Source organism: Mandrillus leucophaeus, unplaced genomic scaffold, assembly GCF_000951045.1.
Source record: "Mandrillus leucophaeus isolate KB7577 unplaced genomic scaffold, Mleu.le_1.0 Scaffold290, whole genome shotgun sequence".
Classification (NCBI taxonomy): Eukaryota; Metazoa; Chordata; class Mammalia; order Primates; family Cercopithecidae; genus Mandrillus; species Mandrillus leucophaeus.
The window spans coordinates 709666-733852 of NW_012103032.1; the positions used below are offsets into that span (position 1 = coordinate 709666).

Consider the following 24187-nt stretch of genomic DNA (forward strand, 5'->3'; position numbering starts at 1 on the left):
AACATGGTGAAAACCCATCTCTTCAAAAAAAAGTATTTTTTTAATTAGCTGGGCATGGTGGTGTGCATTTGTGGTCCCAGCTACTCGGGAGGCTGAGGCAGGAGGATCATTTGAACCTGGGAGGTGGAGGCTGCAGTAAGCTATGATTGTGCCACTGTACTCCAGCCTGGGCAACAGAGTGAGACCCTATCTCAAAAAACAAAATGAAAAATTCCATTTTATTTTATTTTTACCAGAGATGATATTTGATAAAGAAAAACTTTAACACTAAAAAAAATTTAACACTATTAAAATACTTTAACACTAAAGTATTATAAGTTTTGAGGAGTGTTTTGAGGATATAATAGAATTCCTCAAGCTGGTACCCAGTGACTGGAGTTTGGCAAACCCTGGTAACCTCATGGTCATTCATGAGGATCTTCTTTGAGCTCAGCAAACAGGACACACAAGGCCAGCACCACCCGTCCCCCGCCGTCCCACTGTCCCCCTTCTACTCTTTCCAGCTCCCTCCTTCCAGACCCCTGCCGAGCCCTGTGCTCAAAGCCACCTGCAGTCCCTTATTCTCGGGTCAGAATGCCAATCATCCAAGGCCCTACAGACTCCCAAAGCCGCCCCTGGAACCTACCTTGGCAGCAGATTAAAGACAACCTGCCACATTTAGTCTCGGCCCCATGACCGATAGTGGGTTCAGTTCCTCCAGGGGCGGGGGAGCCTAGTGGCCCCGCCCCCTGACCCATGGCCTGACCCTCCTCAAACGCAACCAGAGGAGACTCCTAGTCCCCTGTCCGGACCCCGCCCTACCAGGTCCAGCCCCGCCCAACGGCAAGTTAAGAGCCCCTCAGTGCCAGACGCTCCAGACAGACTGCCACTCTTGGGCGGGCAAGAGTTGGTTGTCGTCATGGCGACGGCGCTGATGGCCGCGGTTCTGCGGGCAGCTGCTGTGGCCCCGAGGCTGAGCGGCCGGGGAGGCACTGGGGGATCCCGGAGGCTGAGCTGTGGCGCACGGCGACGGGCGGCAAGGGGCACCAGCCCGGGGCGCCGGCTCAGCACCGCCTGGTCGCAGCCCCAGCCCCCGCCGGAGGAGTACGCGGGCGCGGAAGACGTCTCCCAGTCGCCTGTCCCCGAGGAGCCGTCGTGGGTGCCGAGTCCCACGCCCCTGGTGCCCCACGAGCCCCCTGAGCCTCCCTCGGGCCGCTCGCTGGTGCAGCGGGACATCCAGGCCTTCCTGAACCAGTGCGGGGCCAGCCCCGGGGAGGCGCGCCACTGGCTCACGCAGTTCCAAACCTGCCACCACTCCGCGGACAAGCCCTTCGCCGTCATCGAGGTGAGCGGAGCCCGGCGTGGGCCGTGACACAGCGAGGGGATGGGGTTGTGTGGCCACCTGTCTTCAGGCATGGTAGGATAGGCTGCGGGCTCTGCGCAGCGAAAGCGGGAAGGAGCCCGGCAGAGCCCAGACCAGCGCCGCCGGGAATGGGTGAGGCCATAAGCTCCTCCGGAAGCCTCGCGCCCAGCCCGAGTGAGGATCCTGGGGGGCCCCCACCCGCCAGGTGTGATGCTCTGAAGAAGGCCCCCAACAAGGGCGCAGTTAGGGGTTCAGAAGGACCTGGACAGAAGCCGCCTGCATTGCCCCTCCCCCAAAGGTGTCCCGGAGTCCAAGGTCGCAGGGAGAAGGGCGGGAGGTACCCCAGCGTGAGACAAGGGAGTGGCAAGACCCAACGGGGCAAAGGGCGGAGCAGGTGAGCACCAGTGGCAAGAAGTGGGTTCTGTCAGCTTCTGGAAGCATAGGGTCACCGAGCCGGCCCTGCAGGCCAGGCTGTGGGAGCCAGCGGCTCAGGGCCGTCTCACACTCCTTGAAAGCCCACTCCTCCGCAGGTGGACGAGGAGGTACTCAAGTGCCAGCAGGGCGTATCCAGTCTGGCCTTCGCCCTGGCCTTCTTGCAGCGCATGGACATGAAGCCGCTGGTGGTCCTCGGGCTGCCCGCCCCAACGGCGCCCTCGGGCTGTCTTTCCTTCTGGGAGGCCAAGGCGCAGCTGGCTGAGAGCTGCAAGGTGCTGGTGGACGCGCTTCGACACAACGCCGCCACTGCTGTGCCTTTTTTTGGCGGCGGGTCCGTGCTAGGCGCTGCCGAGCCGGCTCCCCATGCCAGGTTAGTGCCCGCCCTGCCCGCCCAGGCGTCCTCAGAGCGCGCTACTCCGCCCGCCCTGCCCCGTCCAGCAGGCCTGGAGGGGGCCCTCTCGAGCACCACGTCTGGCCCACAGCTACAGCGGCATCGTCTCGGTGGAGACAGACCTGCTGCAGTGGTGCCTGGAGTCGGGCAGCATCCCCATCCTGTGCCCCATCGGGGAGACGGCCGCGCGCCGCTCCGTGCTTCTCGACTCCCTGGAGGTGACCGCGTCGCTGGCCAAGGCGCTGCGGCCCACCAAAATCATTTTCCTCAATAACACAGGCGGCCTGCGCGACAGCAGTCAGAAGGTGCGGCCCTTTCTTTCCCCATCGCCCACCCCGGCGATCTGGACCTTCTCTTGCGCCCCTCGCACTTCTCCCCAACGGGCCGCAGACTCACTAGCAAGCCGGGTGGGTAGAAAAGCCTAAGGGAGTATAGGGGAGGAGTTCGGCCCCGGGTGCCTAGATCTGCGCCCTCCCCAGCCAAGGACTCCCAGCGGAAGGATAAAGGGGTAAGAGAAAAGAGAGGTCCGTGGGAGCAGGGGCGCAGTCCGTGCTGGCCGTGGGCCAGGCTCACCCGCTGGCTCCGGACACAGGTCCTGAGTAACGTGAACCTGCCCGCCGACCTGGACCTGGTGAGCAACGCCGAGTGGGTGAGCATAAAAGAACGGCAGCAGATGCGGCTCATCGTGGACGTGCTCAGCCGCCTGCCCCACCACTCCTCAGCCGTCATCACCGCCGCTAGCACTCTGCTCACTGAGCTCTTCAGCAACAAGGGTGAGGGCGGCGGGCGGGCAGGGGACTGGGTCCCGGGAGTGAGCACTGGCCGGGGCTGGGTGTCTGCGGGCAGGAGGAGCGGCTTCTCCTCCTGTACAGGGACCGTGGAGGGGGCGGGGATTGTCACAGCATTGGCTCCTGCTGCTGCCGCCGCCCAGGGGAGGTGAGAGAGGAGGAGACCCAGCTTACTGGAAGGGAACTCCAAAGGAATTAAAGGAATGGGCAGGACTGGCGGGGGCGGGGAGGAAGGGTCCGGTGGGCGGGGCCAGGAGGGGCGGGACCACGAGGGAGGGGTTCGACCATGAGAGATGGGCGGGGCTTAGGTGGGTGGGCCGGGTCAGCGGCGGGAGACAGACTTCAAGGAGAGAGGGAAGACTAAGGTAAGTGGGTAGGGCTCCACGCGACAGGAGGAGCTTGGGGCACGATCTCTGCCTGAGAAAACCATCTCCTTTAATGAAAATCACAGACAAATCTATGCAGACCACTGAAATCATTTCACTGTGGAGGTCTCCCAAAGACAGAAATTGTCCCACCAGCCTGTGTCCTACCTGCGGCCCCCACCAGGCTGCGCAAACGGCTCTCCAGCCAGACGAGCCCCTCCCCATCCTCCTCCAGGGTCCGGGACCCTGTTCAAGAACGCCGAGCGAATGCTACGGGTGCACAGGCTGGACGAGCTGGACCAGGGCCGTCTAGTGGACCTGGTCAACGCTAGCTTCGGCAAGAAGCTCAGGGACGACTACCTGGCCTCGCTGCGCCCGCGGCTGCACTCCATCTACGTCTCCGAGGGGTGAGCCTGCGGACCCCAGAGGGCAGGGTCTGGAAGGCAGTCGGGCAGCTTCGGACCAAGGAGAGGTCCCAGCCTGCTGCTCTCCCGCTGCGCCAGGTACAACGCTGCCGCCATTCTGACCATGGAGCCCGTCCTGGGGGGCACCCCGTACCTGGACAAATTTGTGGTGAGCTCCAGCCGCCAGGGCCAAGGCTCCGGGCAGATGCTGTGGGAGTGCCTGAGGCGGGACCTGCAGACGCTTTTCTGGCGCTCCCGGGTCACCAACCCCATCAATCCCTGGTAGGTCCCGCCACTCCCAGCTCTGGGCTGGGCCCCTACTTCCCTCTCCTCTCCAGCCCTTGCGAACCATGCCAGGAAGGCTGGGCTTCCTCTTCATCCACTGGTCTCCCTTTCACTACCTCCCAGGGGCAGACCTCACAGAAAGCCTGAGATTTCCCGAGTTAGAGCACGCTTAACACTCCTTTCCTGGAAGCATGTGACACCTCCTAACCCCCACGCAGCCCGCCTCTCACAGGGGCCTGAGGAATCCTAACCCTTCAGGGTCTATTGGAGGCTTGTGGTGCCTCCAGTGGAACAACCCTCCTCTCTCCTTCAGTAACTACCCCCTCACCCCTACACCCTGCTCTGTGAGCACTAGGAAGTGAGCAAGAACCCTCCTCTTTGCTGAGCAGCCAAGGCAGTGTGGAGAGCAAGGCACCCGCTCCCTTCCTGTGTGTGCCTGGCAAGGTACCTAACTTCTCTGAGCCTTAGCTGCTTCTCTGTGAGCTGAAAAATGCCAGGCTCAGGCCTCTGCTGTGAAGATAAAATGAGATAACACATAGCAGGACCTAGCTGGGTGCCCAGCATGCAGTAGGTCCTCAATCAATGTTCTTTGAAGACAACCAGTGAGTAATGAACACTGGCCTTGCCCTAAAAACTTTCCTGCATCACCTCCCCACACCCAGGTACTTCAAACACAGTGATGGCAGCTTCTCCAACAAGCAGTGGATCTTCTTCTGGTTCGGCCTAGCTGATATCCGGGATTCCTATGAGTTGGTCAACCATGCCAAGGGACTTCCAGACTCCTTTCACAAGCCAGCTTCTGACCCAGGCAGCTGACCTTCACCACGGACCCTACAGGCCCTGGAATGGCCAGGGTGGACCAAAAGCCATGCCAGCTGGGGATGACCCCAGGCAGCCAGCCACAGGCTGGATGGGGCTTGTTGGCTGAGTGATCTACAAAGGAGAAAGCTGCCCCAGCTCTGCCCAGAGGAGGCGCTGAAGTGGGACAAGCACAGGAAAGAGGGGGGCCAGTCTAGGACCCCAACTCGACTAGCTCCAAAGCCACAAGCAAATGGCCTTCAATTTTCAACCTGGGGATTAGGGGAGGGGAAGATGCCTTCCCGGGCTCTACTCAGGACTAACCCTAAGGGTGGGCCAGTTTCTGTGCCTCTGCGCTATGTTTTGAGGCTCCCTTACCCAAAATAACACCCCTGCCTGTGTGATATTGTACCATTCATTTTAATTCTTTTGGGTTTTGCAGTTTTTCAGGAGGCCTTGATTAAAATGCAAATACTTGTCTGAGAGTCAGCTCACACTTGAAAGAAAATTAGAAGTGACCCCGTGGGAGCAATATTTTTTTTTTTTAAGACAGGGTCTTGCTCTTTTACTAAGGCTGGAGTACAGTGGTGCAATCACAGCTCACTGCAGCCTCGATCTCCCAGGCTCAAGCAGTCCTCCCACGTCAGCCTCCTAAGTAGGCTGGTACCACAGGCACGCACTGCCACACCTGGCTTTTTTGTTGTTGTTGGAGATGAGGTCTCACTATGTTGCCAAGGCTGGTCTCAAACTCCTGAGCTCAAGCAATCCTCCCTCCTTGGTCTCCCAAAGTGCTAGGATTATAGGCTGGGAGTAAGATCTTGAGGGCTGGGAAATCAGAGGACTCTTGGAGGGAGTAGAGGACTTCTATGATGAATGCTGCCACCGTCTCCCTCCCAGAGGTGAGGAAGCATCTTCCCTTCCACAGACCAGGCCACAGTAGCACCAGCTCCCCTTCCCTGTGGGTGCCTCCACCCATAACTCCCTTTCTAGGCTGGGCTCACAGCCAGAACCAGACATCCGTGACAGACCGTTTACCTGCAAGAGCCCAGAGAAGTTAAAAGATGGCTTTAGTGGGCCGGGCGTGGTGGCTCACGCCTGTAATCCCAGCACTTTGGGAGGCTGAGGCAGGCGGATCACGAGGTCAGGAGATCAAGACCATCCTGGCTAATATAGTGAACCCCTGTCTCTACTGAAAATACAAAAAATTACCCGGGCATGGAGGCACGCACCTGTAGTCCCAGCTACTCGGGAGGCTGAGGCAGAAGAATTGCTTGAACCCAGGAGGCAGAGGTTGCAGTGAGCTGAGATCGTGCCACTGCACTCCAGCCTGGTGACAGAGAAAGACTCCATCCTCAAAAAAAAAAAAAAAAAAAAAAAAGCTCAAACTTGGACCTTTTCCCCTAGGCCCTACTAGCTGTTGTGTCCAGTCTCTACAGGACTAGATGGGCAGAAATCCAAAGCCCAGGGGTTTCACTGGACATTTTTGAAGCTCCATGATGTACCAGGCACCAGACCAGCTACTGCTGGGGTGACTTTCTGGCAGACGCACATAGACCAGAAGGGAGAAGGTCGCCGGGTGCAGTGGCTCGCCCCTGTAATCCCAGCACTTTGGGAGGCCAAGGCGGGAGGATAATGAGGTCAGGAGTTTGAAACCAGCCTGGTCAATGTGGTGAAACCCTGTATCTACTAAAAAATACAAAAATTCACCAGGCATGGTGGCAGGCACCTATAATCCCAGCTACTTGGGAGACTGAGGCAGGAGAATCACTTGAACCCGAAAGGCGGAGGTTGCAGTAAGCCGAGATCATGCCACCACTGCACTCCAGCTTGGGTAACAGAGCGAGACTATGTCTCAAAAAAAAAAAAACAACAAACTGTAGTCCAAGCTACTCGGGAGGCTGAGGCAGGAGAATGGCATGAACCCGGGAGGCAGAGCTCGCAGTGAGCAGAGATCGCACCACTGCACTCCAGCCTGGGCGACAGAGCAAGACTCCATCTCAAAAACAAACAACAACAAAAAAAAAAACAAAGGGAGAAGGTCAACAGAGAGACCATCATGGCACAGTAGGGGCTGGAATAGGGTGGACTCTGTCTCCCCTCAGGAGAGGGGTCACATTGAGTACATATCTGGACCTGGCCATTAGATAGACCTGACCTGGAATCCAGCTCTGTGGGCTGGATTTGCTCTGTGGCTTGACCAAAACTGCTTACCCTCTCTGAGCCTCCATTTCCTTCATGTGTAAAATGTAAAATATTCTACTTCACAGTGGACACTTCACAGTTCTCTCCCTCTAGCAGCTCTCACCAAAGATGTCTTCATAAGAATCAGCTCCAAATGGGGAGAAAAAGACAACCTACAACAAGAGGGATTGAGGTGAGGGATCGAAAGCATATAGTACAGTGAAGATTTTGAGATTCTTGAAAAAGAGAGCCATTGGGCACAGTGGCTCCCGCCTGTAGTCCCAGCACTTTGGGAGGCTGCGGCTGAGGCTGAAGAATCGATTGAGCCAAGGAGTTTGAAACCAGCCTGGACAACAAAAATTGATTGAGCCAAGGAGTCTGAAACCAGCCTGGACACCAAAGTGAGACTTCGTCTCTAAAAAACAAAGAAGTGAAAAATTTAAAAAAAAAAAAAAAAAAAAGAGAGAGCCAAAGAACTGTGGGAAATCTTGGAACAGGGGAAAGATCACAGGAGGCCCAAGGTGGGGCTTAACCAGATCTGGTGTTTCAAGAAACCCAAGATCAATCCCAGCCAATGGCAAAGTGCCCTGTTGGGGAGAACAGAAAAGCAAAACCAAATGTCTATATAAAATGTTTATTTTTGGAGGACTGTGTGGTCTGGTGTTTGGCAGGGAACTCCACCCCCACCAGGCCAACCATGGAGCTAGAAACAGAGACAGCAGGAAGGGCAAAGCTGGTCACTGCCTGTTCCACCCCTGCACAGCCCAGAGCAGACCAGGGCCTGCTCCGCTCGCAAGGTGAGTGACAGAGAGCCGGTACTGTTTCTGCCCCTAACATGCCCTGAGGACCCATGTGACTTCTGTAGTGCGCAGCTCCTGTGCCCCTCCTGGGCCTGATCCACATGTGTCAACACACACTCACTCTCAGTCTCTGAACAGCACTGCAGAGCCTAACTGCATCTGCCAGGTTCAAACAGGAATTTTTCACATTTGCTCACTTCCAATTTCCATCTTCCTTCCCCTATCTCCCACTCTCAGTAGCCACATCCTAGCCCTGCCATACTCCCTTCTCAGGGACAGGAGATCCAGGGGGCGGCTGGCCTCAGCTCTCCTAACAGGAAAAAAACCTGTGCGGCATCAGTGCCAGGGCTCCTGCCCTCCCAAGCGCTAAGCCCAGAAATTTGGACAAATGAGCTGCCTCTTAACTGCAAAAAAACAATTTTAAAAAAGCAAAAGATCAAATGGACCAAAAAGCATAAATAAACAGCAACTGGGCCAGCGAGGAGGAAGGCAGGGTGACCCTCAGTGGCTCCCTGTGCCCATCTCAGCCTCTTGCCATAAAACTCAGCCATCAGTGGCCAGGATGACAGCAGTTCCGAAGATGCCCACACTCTCTCCAAGGAGCTTCATCTGGTTCCAGAACTCAACACGCCGTGTGTTGTGCCAGTAAGCAACATTGCCATCAATGAGCAGCATGACAGGGGGCAGCAGTACAGCCAGGATCTGGGCAGCGAGGGTCACGTAGTAGCCTGACAGAAAGGCCAGGGCCAGGACGCCATACAGCACGAAGAACAGCTGGATCATCAGCTCCCCTCCTGGGAGATGGTTCAGATACGCCAGCCGGTCCTCCTTGCTGTGCTGCAGTGAGTAGGCCTGGAGACATACCATCCTCTAAGACTCTCCAACAGGCTCAGAAGCCTGTCTGGGGAAAACCACCCCTGAAATGGCACCTGCAAATGAGACCCTGCAAATGGGCTTCTGACTCCCCTCTTGGACTGGGGAACCTCTGAAAGTAGGGCTTTTGTCTCCCCCTCAGACTATGGAGCCCAAGGAGGTTAGGGTCTATGTCTCCCCTCACCCTAGGGGCTATGAAGGAAGTGTATTTCCACAGTCAGACCGGAGCTCCCACCTCTGAATATGGGAGCTCACACAGAGAGCTGTACATGAGATATACTCAGTAATTAAGATGAGACCAAGTAGCTTGGGGCCTGTCCATGTCCCCATCCATCCTGGCCTCCTCTAGCACCAGGGAGAACCATAAGTGGCTACCCTGGAGCTCTCATCAGCTCTAGGAGGCAGAGTCCCAGCTGGGGCCTGACTCCCACCAAACCTCTCCTTTATCCCCTTCTAGTCCTTTGGGGGCTGGAGCCATGAGAGAATCACCCCATCTTGTTCTCCTGGCTCTCAGGGTTGGAATTTAATGGCCAGTCTACCTCATGGCAACACTGTTGGAGGAAGGGCTTCTCAACAGGCTTTTGGAGGGCCCTGAGGCCTAGAAGCTGGCCGGGACAATTCTCAGGGAGCCAGGCCGTCAGGAACTGCATACAAGGCCTCGTTCTGTGTCTACCTTCCTGGGGTTCTGCCGTGCCTGGACTCACAGTTCACTCCTAGCCAGGCACCTCCAACCAACAGTCCCCAACATACCACACAGATGAGGTAGATACCCAGGAACACCTGGCCGGTGGACTGCAGAGAGCGGCTGCGAGGTTTCCGACGGTACAGCTCCCCAGCACCGCTGGCCAACACAAGAAAGCCGCCGATGATGGCAACTGTGCGCGAGTACATACGGACCTAGGCCGGGGCAAGGGGACTCCAGTCAAGAACTGCAGCAGCCACATCTCTCCTGGCTTCCCAGAGTGTAGAACCACCCATCTCTACACATCCCATTCCATCTGATGAACCCTCTTACATTTCCAAGCTTGGTGGGCAGATGCAACAGACAGATCATTCTTTTTATATATATATAGAAGTAGAAACTGAGGCCCAGAGGGTCAAGAAAACTGTCAGGTCTGGCCGGGCGTGGTGGCTCCCGCCTGTAATCCCAGCACTTTGGGCGGCCGAGGCAGGTGGATCACCCTAAGGTCAGGAGTTTGAGACCAGCCTGGCCAACATGAGGAAACCCTGTCTCTACTAAAAACACAAAAATTAGTTGGGTGTGGTGAAGGGCACCTGTAGTCCCAGCTACTTGGAAGACTGAGGCAGGAAAATCGCTTGAACCTGCGAGGCAGAGGTTGCAGTGAGCCAAAATCGCGCCACTGCACTCCAGCCTGGGCTACGGAGCGAGACTCCGTCTCAAAAAACAACAACAAAAAAGAAAACTGGCAGGTCCTACCTGCCAGTAAGTGGCAGAACCCAAACACAATGTGTTTCTCCCTTCCTCACTCTCAGATCTGTAGACTCTAATCTTGGTGTTCTTTATTCTACATGGCATGGGATCTATCCCACAAAAACATTGATCTTGCTGCCCTGTAGCTGTTCACACATCTGCCTCCCCTAAGGGTCTGACAGTCTCTTCCTCAAGGACAGTGCCTTTGTCCAACCTTATTTCCAAGCCTGCAGGGCCTGGCACAGGTTCTGGCTTAAATGCTATACTAAGAGTAATTACATTTTCATAAAATTATTTTATGAAAACTAGGTACTCTCCAAGGTCCTTTGTACCCCATGAGTCTGAAATTACTAAACTAACAGTTTAAAAGATTCTGGGAACCAGGTGACTGGGGTTCTGGTCCCACCGGTATCCTAACTGTGGTGTGGCTTTGGGAAAGTCTGGTTCCCATCTCTGGACCTCAGTTTCCACACTTTGAAGAGGAAGTTTGTGTGGTCTCTAAGATCCATTTCTGCGCTCTGTAATCTCCATAAGCCTAGGGGTTCGAACCTCCCAGGCTTCACACTGTGCACCTGGCCAGCACCATTCATCTCCCACCAACAGCCCTGGGCATTGGCCTCTGATTCCCCGTCACCCAGAGGGACGCCCCTTTTGGGGTCGAGGCGCTCACCTTCAGCCATTCCCCGTAGTGGACGTAGCCCCCGATGTAGGCGGCGTAGGTGCTAATGGCCAATTGGAGTGCGGCCCCCAGCGCGAACCAGCGCCGCTTCACGCCAAAAGACATGAAACTAGCGCACAGCACGGCCGCCCCCATGTCGAAATACAGGTAAGGCACTGGGATGTCGGGCTTCCTGCGACCGGGAGTGGGGAAGCAACGAAGACAGAATGAAGGGGTGGGGGAAGAAATTTGAGACCCCTTGAGTTCCCACAGGCTCCACTGCTCCCCCAAACCAGACTCCCCTCCCATGGACAGGACTGCCCTACCAGATTTGGCCCGACACGCAGACCAGAACCCCTCCCAGGGAGGTCCCAGTTCGTCCCAGTTCCTCCCAATCCAAGGGTCCGGACTTCTAGCCCCCAATTTCTTTCTGCCCCCTGCCGCGTTTAGCGGCTGCGTAGGCCTGCTCACCGGCGTGCCTCAGCCCTCTCAGCGTAGAGCATGAGCTGGCTGAAGCAGCCCCAAAAGGGGCAGCGTGTGAGCAGCACCGAACCCAACTGCATGATCATCTGCAACATCCACCGTCTCGAACCTATCTTCGACGCCATGTTGGGAAAGGGCAGTCCGCTGCGGCCTCACCCCAGTCAGAGAGGCCAGCGCGGGGATGGGACACGCAGCTTCCGGGTTAAGCGCTTTTTCTTTTTTTTTCCTCCCGGAAACAACGATATCGCTCTGTAGTTCCGGATCTAAGGTGATCTAGTTGCGAAGTCCAACATTTTCGTCTGCTCATGGAGCCTTCAGGGTCCATCTTTGTCCCTGCAAAATTGAAAACTAGGAACAGTGGGCTCAAGAAAGCAGAAGTCTTGGACCGTAGTTTGATGTATTAAAGCAAACTGGTCTTTGACTGCAGCCGGATCAGGGCACTAACCCTAATTCCAACCCGGTGTGATTTTGGGCACATCACCTAAACTTTATGAGACGCATCATGAAATGGGGATAATGACACCTACCTCAGAGTTGAACTTCTTTCTTTGTTTTGTTTTGTTTTTGAGACGGAGTCTCTGTCGCCTAGGCTGGAGTGCAATGGTGCGATCCCGGCTCACTGTAATCTCCGCATCCCGGGTTCAAGCGATTCTCCTGCCTCAGCCTCTCGAGTAGCTGGGACTACTCGGCGCGTGCCACCACGCCCCGGCCAATTTTTGTAGTTTTAGTAGAGATGGAGTTTCACCGTGTTAGCCAGGATGGTCTCAATTTCCTGACCTCGTGATCCGCCCCCCTCGGGGGCGGGGATTACAAAGTGCTGGGATTACAGGCGTGAGCCAGTGCGCTGGCCCAGAGTTGTGAACTTTAAATGTGACAAGGTCGGTCCTAGTACATGGTAGCGGTTCGATAAATGGTACACATAACGCACCAGAGGAAATCCCCGTTTCTGTTAAGTGCAAAGTAGGGTGTCCTCCTGGCTCAAAGTCACCTCTTTGGGTTTTGCCTTTTGCCTGTCGCCTGAGAGAAAAGGGAGATCTGAACATCTGGGACATCTCAAGTCAGTCCATTTCTCCAGCTGCCATGCTCCCACTGTAGCCCAAATTGTCATATTTTGTCAGTTTAATTGCAGTGGACATCCAGGTGGTCTCTGCATTCCCCTTCAGTGTGTTCTCAGCCCCTTCTCCCACCCCCCACCCGTTTATATGTTCTCATAACATCAGCTACCTTCCTTTGAATCACTTGGCACGGTGACAATTATACATATATATATATGCTTTTTTCCATTTTTGAGACAGGGTCTCACTCTTTCACCCAGGCTGGAGTGCAGTGGTGCGATCTTGGCTCACTACAGCCTACACCTCCCAGGTTCAAGCGATTCTCCTGCCTCAGCCTCCCAAGTAGCTGGGATTACTGGCACCCGCCACCACACCTGGCTAATTTTTATTTTTAGTGGAGACAGGGTTTCACCATGTTGACCAGGCTGGTCTCGAACTCCTAACCTCAAGCGATCCATCCGCCTCATCCTCCCAAAGTGCTGGGGTTATAGGCGTGAGCCACTGCACCCAGCCAATGTATTTGTGATTCTTTTATTGACAATATTCCCCCACTAGATTGCGAGCTCCATAAGGACAAACACAGTGCCTGGGTTTCTGTTTACTATTTACAGATGCTCCTTGACTTGTGATAGAGTTATATCCTGATAAACCCATCATAGGTTGAAAATACTGTAAGTTGAAAATGTGTGGCTGACTGGAAGCTGTGGCTCGCTGACACTGCCCAGCATTGCAAGAGAAATACAGTTTCCACTGAATGCAGATCTGCTTTCGCACCAATGTAAAGTTGAAAACTCCAATGCTGGGAACCATCTGTACATCCTCAGGGTCTAGTATACAGGATGCCCTCAGGAAATATGTGCTGTACAGATAAATGAAAAGGTGTTGGACTGGGCACAGTGGTTCACGCCTGTGATCCCAGCACTTTAAGAGGCCGAGGCAGGTGGATCACAAGGTCAGGAGTTCAAGACCAGCCTGGCCAAGATAGTGAAACCCTGTCTCTACTAAAAATACAAAAATTAGCCAGACGTGATGGCTGTAATCCCAGCTACTACGGGCGCCTGTAGTCCCAGCTACTCAGGAGGCTGAGGCAGGAGAATGGTGTGAATCCGGGCGGCAGAGCTTGCAGTGAGCTGAGATAGCACCACTGCACTCCAGCCTGGGCAATAGATCGAAACTCTGTCTCAAAAAAAAAAAAAAATTGCCACCAGGTAGGGTGTGTTGGCTCACACCTATTATCCCAGCACTTTGGGAGACCTAGGGGAGGGTGGATCACCTGAGGTCACGAGTTTGAGACCAGCATGGCCAACATGGTGAAAACCCATCTCTACTAAAGATACAAAAAAATTAGGCCGGGTGCGGTGGCTTACGCCTATAATCCCAGCACTTTGGGAGGTGAGGATCACGAGGTCAGGAGATCGAGACCATCCTGGCTAACATGGTGAAACCCCATCTGTACTAAAAATACAAAAAAATTAGCCGGGCTTGGTGGCAGGTGCCTGTAGTCCCAGCTACTTGGGAGGCTGAGGCAGGTGAATAGGCAGGGAGGCGGAACTTGCAGTGAGCCAAGATCGTGCCACTGCAGTCCAGCCTGGGCGACAGAGCGAGACTCGTCTAAAAAAAAAAAAAAAAAAAAAAAAAAAAACCAAGGGGGGGCGCGGAGACCCGAAAACCCACACACTTCGGAGGTCGAGGCAGGAGAATCGCTTGAACCCAGGAGGCAGAGGTTGCAGTGAGCCGAGATTGTGCTACTGCATTCCAGCCTGGGCAACAAGGTGAGACTCCATTTCAAAAAAAAAAAAAAAAAGCTAGGCATGGTGGGAGGCACGTGTAATCCCAGCTACTTGGGAGGCTGAGAGGCAGGAGAATTGATTGAATCCAGGAGGCGGAGGTTGGAGTGAGCCAAATTCGCGCCATTCCACTCCATTCTGGGCGACAAGAGTGAAACTCTGTCTCAAAAAAAAAAAAAATCCCCAACCAGCCAGTGAAAGGTGGGCAATAAAACCTCTTTTCACATTTCATTTTAAATCAGTCACTAGGGTCGGGCATGGTGGCTCACACCTATAATCCCAGAACTTTGGGAGGCAGAGGCACGGGTGGATCACTTGAGGCCAGGAGTTCGAGACAAGCCTGGCCAACATGGCAAAACCCCATCTCTACTAAAAATTAGCTGGGCGTGCTGGTGGGAGCCTGTGATCCCAGCTATTCAGGAGGCTGAGAGGAGGATCGCTTGAGCCCGGGAGAAGGTGGTTGCAGTGAGTCGAGTTCGTACCACTGCACTCCAGCCTGGATGACAGAGCAAGACTCTGTCTCGTAAATAAACACAGTCACTAGGATAAGGTCTGGGTAAATCAGAAAGACCATGAGAAGCCAAGCACGGTGGCTCGCATCTGTAATCCAGCTACTCAGGAGGCTGAGGCAAGAGGATTCCTCAAGGAATTTGAGGCTGCAGTGAGCTATGAGTGCACTATTGCACTCCACCCTGGGTGACAAAGCAAGACCCCATCTCTAAAAAGTAAAAGAACACGAGAGAGGAATACATAGATGCAAAGACCTAGGGAATGAGATTGTATACATGTATGTTGGAGGGTGGGGAGGTCTCTAGGCAAGGGGAATGAGAAAAAGTCTGAGTTAAAGGTAATTTTGTCTGTCTCTGCCCACCAGTGACAACCATACAAAACAAATTTCCTTTACCACAATACAGGCACATAGTACAGAATCAACTTTCTAATTGGTTTTATTCTTCCAGTCTCCTCACCTCTCCGTGTTTCAGATGGCCGAGGTGTACAGCCCTAAAGTGTTGAGGAGGACCAGTACAGGATTGTGTACAACATGTCCAGAAAATAGTCCTAGGAGTCTGCCTGGGTTGTTCCTATAGGCACAACGCCCCACCCTCCATCATAACCTTAGCAAGCAGTTTCCAATCAAGTCTCCAGCAGCAGTGGCCAGGGATTTGTGTGAGGGGGAGGGGAAGATTGGATTGAGGAAGCTTGCCTTGTTACCCACTGCGCCCCTTCTCTGGGCTGAAGTCCCTCTCTACCTTTTCCTGCTCTTTCCTTTTTCCAGAGGGATACTGAGAAGGGAAGGACCTGGGGCCAAATCCTCATTTCTAGGGCTGGGACAGATGCTGGCATCCTATCAGTCCAGAAGAGGGGGATGGGTGGGTGGCCTGGCCCCTGAGAAATGAACACAGCCATTTGTCCCTGTGGTCCCCCCACCCTCAGTTACTCCTACCCCTGCCTGGTGTTCTGTGCGGGAGACACACGTGGGGAGAAGAAAAGGCACACATACAATACCTTTAAGGGTAAAGAAGCTTTATCCCACATAAATGTCAATGCAGATATAGTAAGCAAATGATATAATAAGCAAGTTGTAGTGGGAAGGGGAGAAGGGAAAACAGATATATATATAGTTACACTCACCAGACTATGGAGGATTCGCTACCAGACTGGGAAGTGAATGGCCTCGAGTCGGCCACTCATCCGTGCACAGACGAGGAGCGGTCTCATGAAGCTTCAGCACAGTCTAGGACCCTAGCTCTTTTGTAATGAGTTGTTTGGCATGAGGTCCAGGCACGAGGGCCCTTTGTGACCAGGCTCAAGGAACATAAAAAGATCAACTTGTTTTTGTGATTGTCTGTTGTTTTTCAATAACTGACATATCGGAATAGATTGAAATAGAGATTTCTCCGAAACAACGCTGGATGAATGCCTCGAGGAGCTCACACAACCCGTTCCGGGACTTGGTGACCATTGTTTGTGTCCATGTTCAACTGAGTTCAAATTTAATATTTAACTTTTCCTCCACATTCGGCCTCAATTTGATACTCAATTATAGGAAAATACTCCTAGGGATACATAGGGAAGGCACAGTTGATATAGATTACAGATACAGGGTAAGCACAGGAGAATGAAAAGCATAATTAGCCACGCGCAGTGGCTTACGCCTGTAATCCCAGCACTTTGGGAGACCGAGGTGGGCAGATCACAACGTCAGGAGATCAAGACCATCCTGGCTAACACGGCAAAACCCCGTCTCTACTAAAAGTACAAAAAATTAGCTGGGCATGGTGGTATGCGCCTGTAGTCCCAGCTACTTAGGAAGCTGAGGCAGGAGAATGGCATAAATCTCGGAGGCAGAGGTTGCAGTGAGCCAAGATCATGCCACTGCACTCCAGCCTGGGCGGCAGAGCGAGATCCCATCTCAAAAAAAAAAAAAGCATAATAAATAAAAACCACACCCCCCATGGCTTTGCAAGGAGAGTCATATTTTGAGAATTTCAGGGATGTACACATAACATTCAGTATGCGGTAAGGGGCAAACCTTTCCTTGGGCTGCAGTAAGCAAACCTGATGCCATTTGACTTTGCAACACGACAGTACACAGCTGAGCACATTTATCTGATAACAACATAAGTTCCATGCTACTATCATTAAGAGCTTTTTCTACATGTAAGCTGAATATTTTAATTTGTTGCTGAAGCAGGGTTGTACCGGCGGCAGGGGAGAATACTGTGATAGGGTACCGTCACCACAGAGTCCGGCGCATTCGTAACCAGCAATGTTTGTAAGCATCTAGATTACTGGGGAGGGGAATATTATCCCGGATGGTGAATGGAATTAATGACCACCCATAAGTGTGTTTCCCCATCCAATGTGGGGGCAGGTATCACCACCCGTAGGATTCACATACCTAGAGGGCCCCCCAGGGAACAGGAAGAGTTCTACTATAATTGTATCGCTGTAATGTGTAATTTAAGTAACAAAGGTGCTGTGTTTTGTTTGGGCTTGGGCAAAAATGGACTGTTTGGTTAAAAGAAGTCCAGGTTGGATTACAAGTGTTATCCCGGGCCGGGCACGGTGGCTCATGCCTACAATCCTAGCACTTTGGGAGGCCGAGGCCAGAGGATCACCTGAGTTCAGGAGTTTGACACCAGCGTGGGCAACACGGTGAAACCCCGTCTGTACTGAAAATACAAAAAGTTAGCTGGGCGTGGCGGTGTGTGCCTATAGTCCCAGCTACTTGGGAGGCTGAGGCAGGAGCATCACTTGAACCCAGGAGGCGGAGGTTGCACTGAGCCAAGATCGTGCCACCTCACTGCAGCCTGGGCGGCAGAGATCGGCTTTGGCTCAAAAAAGCAAAACAAAACAAAACCAAACCAAGTGTTACCCCACTCCCATTGGTATTGGCATATCCATTCAGAAATGTTAGCAGGGACAATCCTCCAAGGTAGCCCATTCCCAGCAGCCTCTGGCAACCCGACACATAGCCAGCACTGACTGCAGTTGGCTTCTGTTGCGGCAGTGGCTACCCAGTTGATGAACTCATTCTCAGCCTCAGCCATGGTGACCCAGGTGCTGATGACTAGCAGACAGGCTATTCTCTGTAATAACAAAAATGGAGGGGAACATGATATGGTTTTTCATCTTTAGGAAATTGTACTATGCCTTCAGATTCGGTTCCAATAGCTACAAGGTCACCAGTCTTAGGGGCAGGATCTGATGGACATTGTACCCATATTTTGGCTCCAGGATTTAAGTTGCCCACTCTGGTGGACCTGAAGTCTCCGTTCTATATGTTGTTTCTGTTGGGGCAGAAATTTCCTCGGGGGTTAATTGTTGACAAGGTACCACTAACAATTGAGCAACCCGCACCTGCGGTTTTATAGCAAAAGAATCTGGAGTGGTATTGTAGAAAATGACCTTTAACTCTCCCCAGTAATCACTATCAATTATACCACCATACATTACTATGCCTCTCATTGCAAGGCTTGACCGTGCTGTAATCCATTCATCCGCATTCAAGTTTGCAGTTATGGTGGAAATTTTGGCCTATTGATCTGCCTGCTGATTGAATAGTCTGTCAAGAGAAAGCAGAGATGCATGAGCACCAACATGGCAAACAGTGATAATGGTAGTGTGCTCCAGGATTCAGGTATCTTCACAGTATTGTTTTCCCCAAACCTCTTTATTCCCAATTAACCATTTGTTTCGTTGCCATTGGGGCATCCTAGTAGTGAGACCGTTTGCTACTGACCAAAAGTTGGTATACAAGTGACAAATCCCTCTGGCCTCCTCCTGAAGAGCTTCGAGGACGGCTACCAATTCAGCCAGCTGGCTGCTCCCAGCAGAGCTTCCTTCATCAGAACCGGTGAGTTTTGGGAAAACTCATGACCCAAGTCATAATCATAAAGACATCATGGTTGAAGCAGAGGTGCTCCGTTTCCAGCAAAGCCTAACAGCAAGCTAACAATTGCCTCTTGAAAGGGGTATAAGCTTTGCTGGCCTCTGGCAGCTTCCGGGTCCAAAACTCCGAAGATACCATCTTCCCATCTTGTTTCTGCCTAAGGCTCCAATTAGCATGTTGATTTAGGACAGTTACTTGCAGTTCTACTGGGCCATCCCGTATGGGCCATAGATCTAGTGCCAGTTTCACTGCTTGTTTAGCTTGTTCTAAAGCCATGGTCTCTTTCTCTCCCCAGTGAAAGTCATAGCATTTTCTAAGGACTGCATGCAGAGGTTGTAAAATGTTACTCAAATGGGGAATAATATGACGTTTCCAGAATCCAAACAAGCCAATTTCTGGGCTTCCTTTTTAGTAGTAGGAGTTGCAAATTCTAGTATTTTAGCCTTAGCCTTTGGTAAAATTGATTATTTCCCTTATTCCATAGGATGCCAAGGAATTTTACAGTTTGTGCAGGTCCTTGAATTTTACTAGGATTAATTTTCCATCCTTGAGATAGGAGCTGGGTTTTTACCTGCTCCAAACCCTGGCTGACTGCTTCAGTTTTACACTGACTGGGCCACTCAGACAGATGCTTTTTTCATCAATAGGCTGATAGCTTTGAGCCTGATCAGTCAAGACATAGGCCTGGCATTGGGCCAAGACCAGTCTGGAAGTCAGATTAGCATTTTCCTTTTCCAGCTTACATTTCTCCTGTAGCAGCTAGTCCCCATCTTGGCACATTAACTTATAAGCAGTAAGCAAGCACCATCCACGCAGGGAAATTCCCTCAGCGTCCCTTTTACCAACTGGGATTCCCTGAAGCACTTCACGCACAAAGGTTCAAATTGCACTAATTTAGATTCCCAATTTTCACAAAGGCCAATTCCCTTGGACAACTCAATGGCCACAGGGAAGAACTGGGGGAGTTCCCATCCCTGGATATGGGAAATCTCTGAGCTCCCAGCCCGGTCCTTGCGGTTTCTTTCAGATTCTGTTCGTGACACCAAAAATGTTCCGTGTGAGAGATGCACGAGGGGAGAAGAAAAGGCACACACACACAATACCTTTAAGGGTAAACTAGCTTTATCCGACGTAAATGGCAATGCAGATATAATCAGCGAATGATATAAGCAAATTAATATAATAAGCAAATGATACAATAAGCAAATTGCAATGGGAAGGGGAGAAGGGAAGAGAGATACATACATTTACACTCACCAGACTATGGAGGATTCACCACCAGTCTGGGAAGCAACGGCCTGGGCTCCAGAGTCAGCCACTCGTCCGTGCACAGACGAGGAGAGGTCTCATGAAGATTCGGCAGAGTCTGGGACCCTAGCTCGTTTTGTAACGAGTTGTTTGGCATGAGCTCCAGTCACGAGGGCCCTTTGTGACCAGGCTCAAGGAACACAAAAAGGTCAACTCGTTTTTGCGAATGTCTACCGTTTTTCAATAACTAACATATAGGAATAGATTGAAATAGAGATTTCTCCGAAACAGCGCTGGATGAATGCCTCAAGGGGCTCACACAGCCCATTCCGTGACCATTGTTTGTGTCCATGTTCAACTGAGTTCAAATTTAATATTTAACTTTTCCTCAGACAACTGAGGAAAAGTGTTTCCTCAACTTTTCTGCAGACAATTGAGCTCCACAGACTTCTGAGGAACTTCCCTTTTCCTCTCTCACACCTTCCTCTGCTCTCCCTCCTCCAGCTGCCTTGACCTTGCTCTGCAGCACCCCTCACCTCTCCAGAAAGCTCCCCAGCTCCCCGGCTTCTTCCGGGCCCTGCCTGCGCTTGCGCTCAGCCATCAACACAGCCACAGCCACCGTGAGCAGCACAGCGCCCGTGATGCCCAGCACAGTGGCAGTCTCAGCCAGGCAAAGCTGGGCCTCCACACCACTCAGCACTGCTCCTGACAGCCTTTCAGGCCCAGCGCAGGTCAGGTTGCCCAGGTCTACCACACGCAAGTGCCGCAGGTGACCCAGCTTTCCGAAGGCTCGCTGCAGGTCACAGTCACATGTCCAGGGGTTATGGGCCAACAGCAGCCGCGTGCCTGCTGTCCGGATGCCTGCCACTGCCTTGAACTCCAGGTGCTGCAGTCGGTTCCCTACGAGGGAGAGAAGGCCCAGTGCCCCTAAGGTTGCAAACGCCTCGGCCTCCAGCTCACTGATGTCATTCCCAGCTAGAGATAGGACTTCCAAGCCTGGCATAATGGCCAGGGCAGCACCCTCCACCCGCTGCAGCTGGTTCCCAGCCAGCGAGAGCCAGTGTAGGCGGAAGAGGCCCCCAAAGACCCCTGCGATCAGTTCAGCCAGCTGGTTGTGGCTCAGGTCGAGCTGCTGCAGGCTCCCCAGGCGCTACAGGCTGCTGGGGTCCAGGGAAGTGAGTAGGTTGTGAGAGAGGTCCAGGCGGAGCAGAGAGCCCAGGGTAGCCGAGAAGTCTGGTGGCAGATGGGCCAGCTGGTTGTGGCTGAGGTCCAGCTGCTCCAGGAAACTCAGGCCCCCTAGGGCCCCACCAGACAGATCCCGCAGGATATTGTGAGAAAGCAGCAACACCCGCAGTCCCCAAAGGCCCTGGAAGGTGCCAACCAGCAGATGGCTGAGATTATTGTGGCTCAGCTCCAGGAGCCAGACTCCATCAGGCAGCCTGGAAGGGAGACAGAGCAGGTGGAGGCCCCCACAGTCCACCACGCTGCCTGAGATAGGGCAGGTGCATGGTATTGGGCATGCTGCCGCCAGACTCGTGAGAAACACTGATGCCACCACTATGACTATAGCCATCGTGAGGGAGGTGTGGCCACACCCACCCCGCCCTTGCTCCATGAAGGGCTGGGATGAGGATGGCATCAAGCACTCATGGCTGCTGAGACCTTCAGGCCTCACTCCTCTGCCTGGGACCCTGGCAAGCACAATGATGCTAGGGGAGAAAAACACAAGTAGATGCCATTCAGGGGTCTCACCATTTGCTGGGTGCCCAAACATCATCTGAAAGACACCCTGTCTCTATCTCCCATGATTTTAAGTGTTACCTAAGCTTCTGGCAAGAGTCCTCTTGGCCTGCGACCCCAGCATTCGGATCCTCCTCCCTTAACCACCTCTCATTCCTTCTTCCTGCTGGATGAGGAGCAATCAGGGAAGATGGCCTGTAATCCTCTGTACCTCCTCCTCCCATCCCACACTGCAGCTCACTGACTTTCACCCCCACTCAGGCTGTTCTCTCCCTCTTACTTTCCCGAAGGAAGAGGAGCAGGATCATCAGTGGCACACGGCAGCTGCAGCAAAGCCACACCAACAGCCAGAGTCACAGTCAGGAGAGACTGTGCCTCCTCATAGTTACTACTGCTCTGCATGTTTAGAGAAGCTTATCTCATAACTACAGCAATGATCCCTGAGAGTACAGGCTTCTCACTGACTGTCTAGAGGGACCCAGGAGAAACTCTGCCTTCCCCAGCCCCCAAACATGCATTCAATTGCTCTCAAGCAGCCAACATTTCTGGAGCTCCCGTTCTGCCAGAGGTCAGAGCATCAACAAGATCCTGGCCCTGTCTAGGCACTGAGGATAGGGCCTCAGGCCGTGAAAGTCCAATGCACTCACCTGTGTTCCTGGCAGCACCTGCACCCGAGTGCACCTGAGTGCAGCCCCAGCCCAGAAATGGCAGTGGAAAGAATCTGGGCTCTAGTTGCCTGCCTGTCTGGCCTCCTGCCAAAGTCCTGCCCTTATGAGCAGCAGCAGGACCAGCTCTCAGGGAAGCCACAGTCCCAGGGGTGAGCATGTGGGACAGGCTTAGGAAATCCCCACCTTATGGCCTTGCATCCAGGGAAGTAGGGCTCGCCCCCAGCCTCTGTCCTCACTTCCTTCTGGAGACCCACAACCTGCTCTGTATTGTGAGAATGGCAGCCTGAGGCCCAAGGGCCCTCCCTCAGTTCGGGTAGGAGTCAGGTGTCTCCTCCTTCATTCTGTACTGCCTGCCTAAGAAATCTGCCATCATCTATAATTCACCCAGGTCTTGTCTAGGCATAAAGGAAGGGAATGCTTTTTCTTCTCACTAGGCCAAAGGTCAAAACACTTCATCCTGGCATTTGAGTTGTGCCCAGCATCTCCCAGAACACAGTATTTGTGCCTAGTACCTCTGCCTTGCTCTAGGAGCCCAAACCTCCTGTCCAGGTTTCCCAGTGTGCTCACTAGCCCTGCCCAGTGAACTCTTAAGAGAACAGTAATGGCCACACAGAAGGGCCAGGCATCTCATTAAAGGCTTCATTTAATCCTCAACTGAGGAAAGGAACTCTTTTTTTTTTGAGACAAGATCTCACTCTGTCCCTAGGCTGAAGTGCAGTGGTGCAATCACAGGCCACCACAGTCTCAACCTCCCAGGCTCAGGTGATCCTCCCACCTCAGCCTCCTGAGTAGCCGGGACTACAGGTATGTGCCAGCAAGCCCAGCTAATTTTTGTATTTTTTGTAGAGATGGGGTTTTGCTGTGTTGCCCAGGCTGCTCTCGAATTCCTGGACTCAACTGATCCTCCCACCTCAGCCTCCCAAAGTGCTGGGATTTACAGGCGTGAGCCACTGTGCCCAACCAGGGACTCTAATTTTACTGACGAGGAAACCAATGTGTGACAAAGCCAGTTAAGTTTCCAAGTCATACTGCTAGTTAGGGGCAGAAGTAAAATCTGATGTAACTCAGGCCTGACAGAATCTAGTCATGCTTGGCAGAGCGTGGTGGCTCAAGCCTGTAATCCAAGCACCTTGGGAAGCCAAGGTGGGCTTGACCACCTGAGGTCAGAAGTTCAAGACCAGCCTGGCTAACATGGTGAAACGCTGTCTCTAAAATACAAATTAGCCAGGTGTGGTGGTGTGCGCCTGTAGTCCCAGTTACTGGGGAGGCTGAGGCAGGAGAATCACCTCAACCCAGGAGGTAGAGGCTGCAGTGAGCTGAGATCATGTCACTGCACTCCAGCCTGGGCGACAGAGCGAGACTCTATCTCAAAAAAATAATAATTTTTTTTGTAGAAACGAGGTCTCACTATGTCGCCCAGGCTGGTCGTGAATTCCTGAGCAACATGGTGAAACCCCCTCTCTACATAAAATACCAAAAATTTCCAGGCATGGTGGCTCACACCTGTAATCCCAGCATTTTGGGAGGCCGAGGCGAGCAGATCACAAGATCAGGAGTTCAAGACCAGCCTGACCAACGTGGTGAAACCCTGTCTCTACTAAAAATACAAAAAAAAAAATTAGCTGGGCATGGTTGCATGCGCCTGTAATCCCGGCTACTCAGGAAGGTGGGGTGGAAGGATTGCTTCAGCCCAAGAGGTTGAGGCTGCAGTAAGCTGTGATCACGCCACAGCACTCCAGCCTGGATGACAGAGGGAGACCTTGTCTTTTAAAAAAAAAAAAAGTCAAGATCTACTAGACAAGAGCAAAGGGGTGAATAACATAGATTATGCCTATAATGGGAAGAGTAGCAGACCTATTATCAACCTGGGGCATGAGTCTGAGTCTCTGGTTAATCTCAAGCCCCTCGGAATTAGTTCAGGTGATCTGGTATAAGCAGATTATACTGGAAAAAACTTGAGGAACCATTGTCAATAATCTGTAAGAAAACATTGCCAACAGACGGTTGCTAGAGCTTTGGGCTCAGCGAAATTTCCAATTTTCTTTTTTTTTTTTTTTA

At 52.8% G+C, this 24187-nt stretch overlaps 3 protein-coding genes across 6 annotated transcripts; 1 reads left to right on the plus strand and 2 right to left on the minus strand.

Annotated features, from left to right (window-relative positions):
- The first annotated feature begins 786 nt into the window (after positions 1-786).
- NAGS (N-acetylglutamate synthase) lies at positions 787-5293 on the plus strand. Of its 2 annotated transcripts, none has more exons than XM_011985880.1 (7): positions 787-1324; positions 1873-2147; positions 2260-2473; positions 2761-2941; positions 3557-3728; positions 3801-4007; positions 4673-5293. In XM_011985880.1, the coding sequence occupies exons 1-7, from the start codon at positions 899-901 to the stop codon at positions 4824-4826; spliced, it is 1629 nt and encodes a 542-aa protein (XP_011841270.1). In that variant the 5' UTR covers positions 787-898; the 3' UTR covers positions 4827-5293. The 2 variants fall into 2 exon arrangements, with proteins under 2 accessions (XP_011841270.1, XP_011841272.1); XM_011985882.1 differs by having other exon boundaries at positions 3825-4007.
- Positions 5294-7607: 2314 nt separating this feature from the next.
- On the minus strand, positions 7608-19863 carry TMEM101 (transmembrane protein 101). Of its 3 annotated transcripts, none has more exons than XM_011985886.1 (7): positions 19715-19863; positions 17386-17409; positions 15710-15751; positions 11392-11568; positions 10765-10945; positions 9413-9559; positions 7608-8641 (listed from the first exon to the last, which is right to left on the minus strand). In XM_011985886.1, the coding sequence occupies exons 5-7, from the start codon at positions 10906-10908 to the stop codon at positions 8333-8335; spliced, it is 600 nt and encodes a 199-aa protein (XP_011841276.1). In that variant the 5' UTR covers positions 10909-10945; positions 11392-11568; positions 15710-15751; positions 17386-17409; positions 19715-19863; the 3' UTR covers positions 7608-8332. The 3 variants fall into 3 exon arrangements, with proteins under 3 accessions (XP_011841276.1, XP_011841274.1, XP_011841275.1); XM_011985884.1 differs by having other exon boundaries at positions 11224-11568; positions 19715-19859; XM_011985885.1 differs by lacking the exons at positions 15710-15751; positions 17386-17409 and having other exon boundaries at positions 19731-19843.
- LOC105543790 (leucine-rich repeat-containing protein 3B-like) lies at positions 18044-21250 on the minus strand. The gene is made up of 2 exons (XM_011985883.1): positions 20258-21250; positions 18044-18146 (listed from the first exon to the last, which is right to left on the minus strand). Exons 1-2 carry the CDS (start codon positions 20722-20724, stop codon positions 18119-18121), a joined length of 495 nt encoding a protein of 164 aa, XP_011841273.1. The 5' UTR covers positions 20725-21250; the 3' UTR covers positions 18044-18118.
- Positions 21251-24187: the final 2937 nt, after the last annotated feature.

Excerpts from the sequence above, each read along its gene's own strand:
- NAGS (XM_011985880.1), top strand. The coding sequence starts at position 899 with ATGGCGACGGCGCTGATGGCCGCGGTTCTGCGGGCAGCTGCTGTGGCC. Across the intron at positions 1,325-1,872 it reads AGCCCTTCGCCGTCATCGAG|GTGGACGAGGAGGTACTCAA; the intron begins GTGAGCGGAGCC and ends ACTCCTCCGCAG. Across the intron at positions 4,008-4,672 it reads ACCAACCCCATCAATCCCTG|GTACTTCAAACACAGTGATG; the intron begins GTAGGTCCCGCC and ends CCCCACACCCAG.
- TMEM101 (XM_011985884.1), bottom strand. The coding sequence starts at position 11,360 with ATGGCGTCGAAGATAGGTTCGAGACGGTGGATGTTGCAGATGATCATG. Across the intron at positions 10,946-11,223 it reads GAGAGGGCTGAGGCACGCCG|GAAGCCCGACATCCCAGTGC; the intron begins GTGAGCAGGCCT and ends TCCCGGTCGCAG. Across the intron at positions 8,642-9,412 it reads GTATCTACCTCATCTGTGTG|GCCTACTCACTGCAGCACAG; the intron begins GTATGTTGGGGA and ends GTATGTCTCCAG.
- LOC105543790 (XM_011985883.1), bottom strand. The coding sequence starts at position 20,724 with ATGCCAGGCTTGGAAGTCCTATCTCTAGCTGGGAATGACATCAGTGAG. Across the intron at positions 18,147-20,257 it reads CTGGGGAGCTTTCTGGAGAG|ACTATTCAATCAGCAGGCAG; the intron begins GTGAGGGGTGCT and ends TTCTCTTGACAG.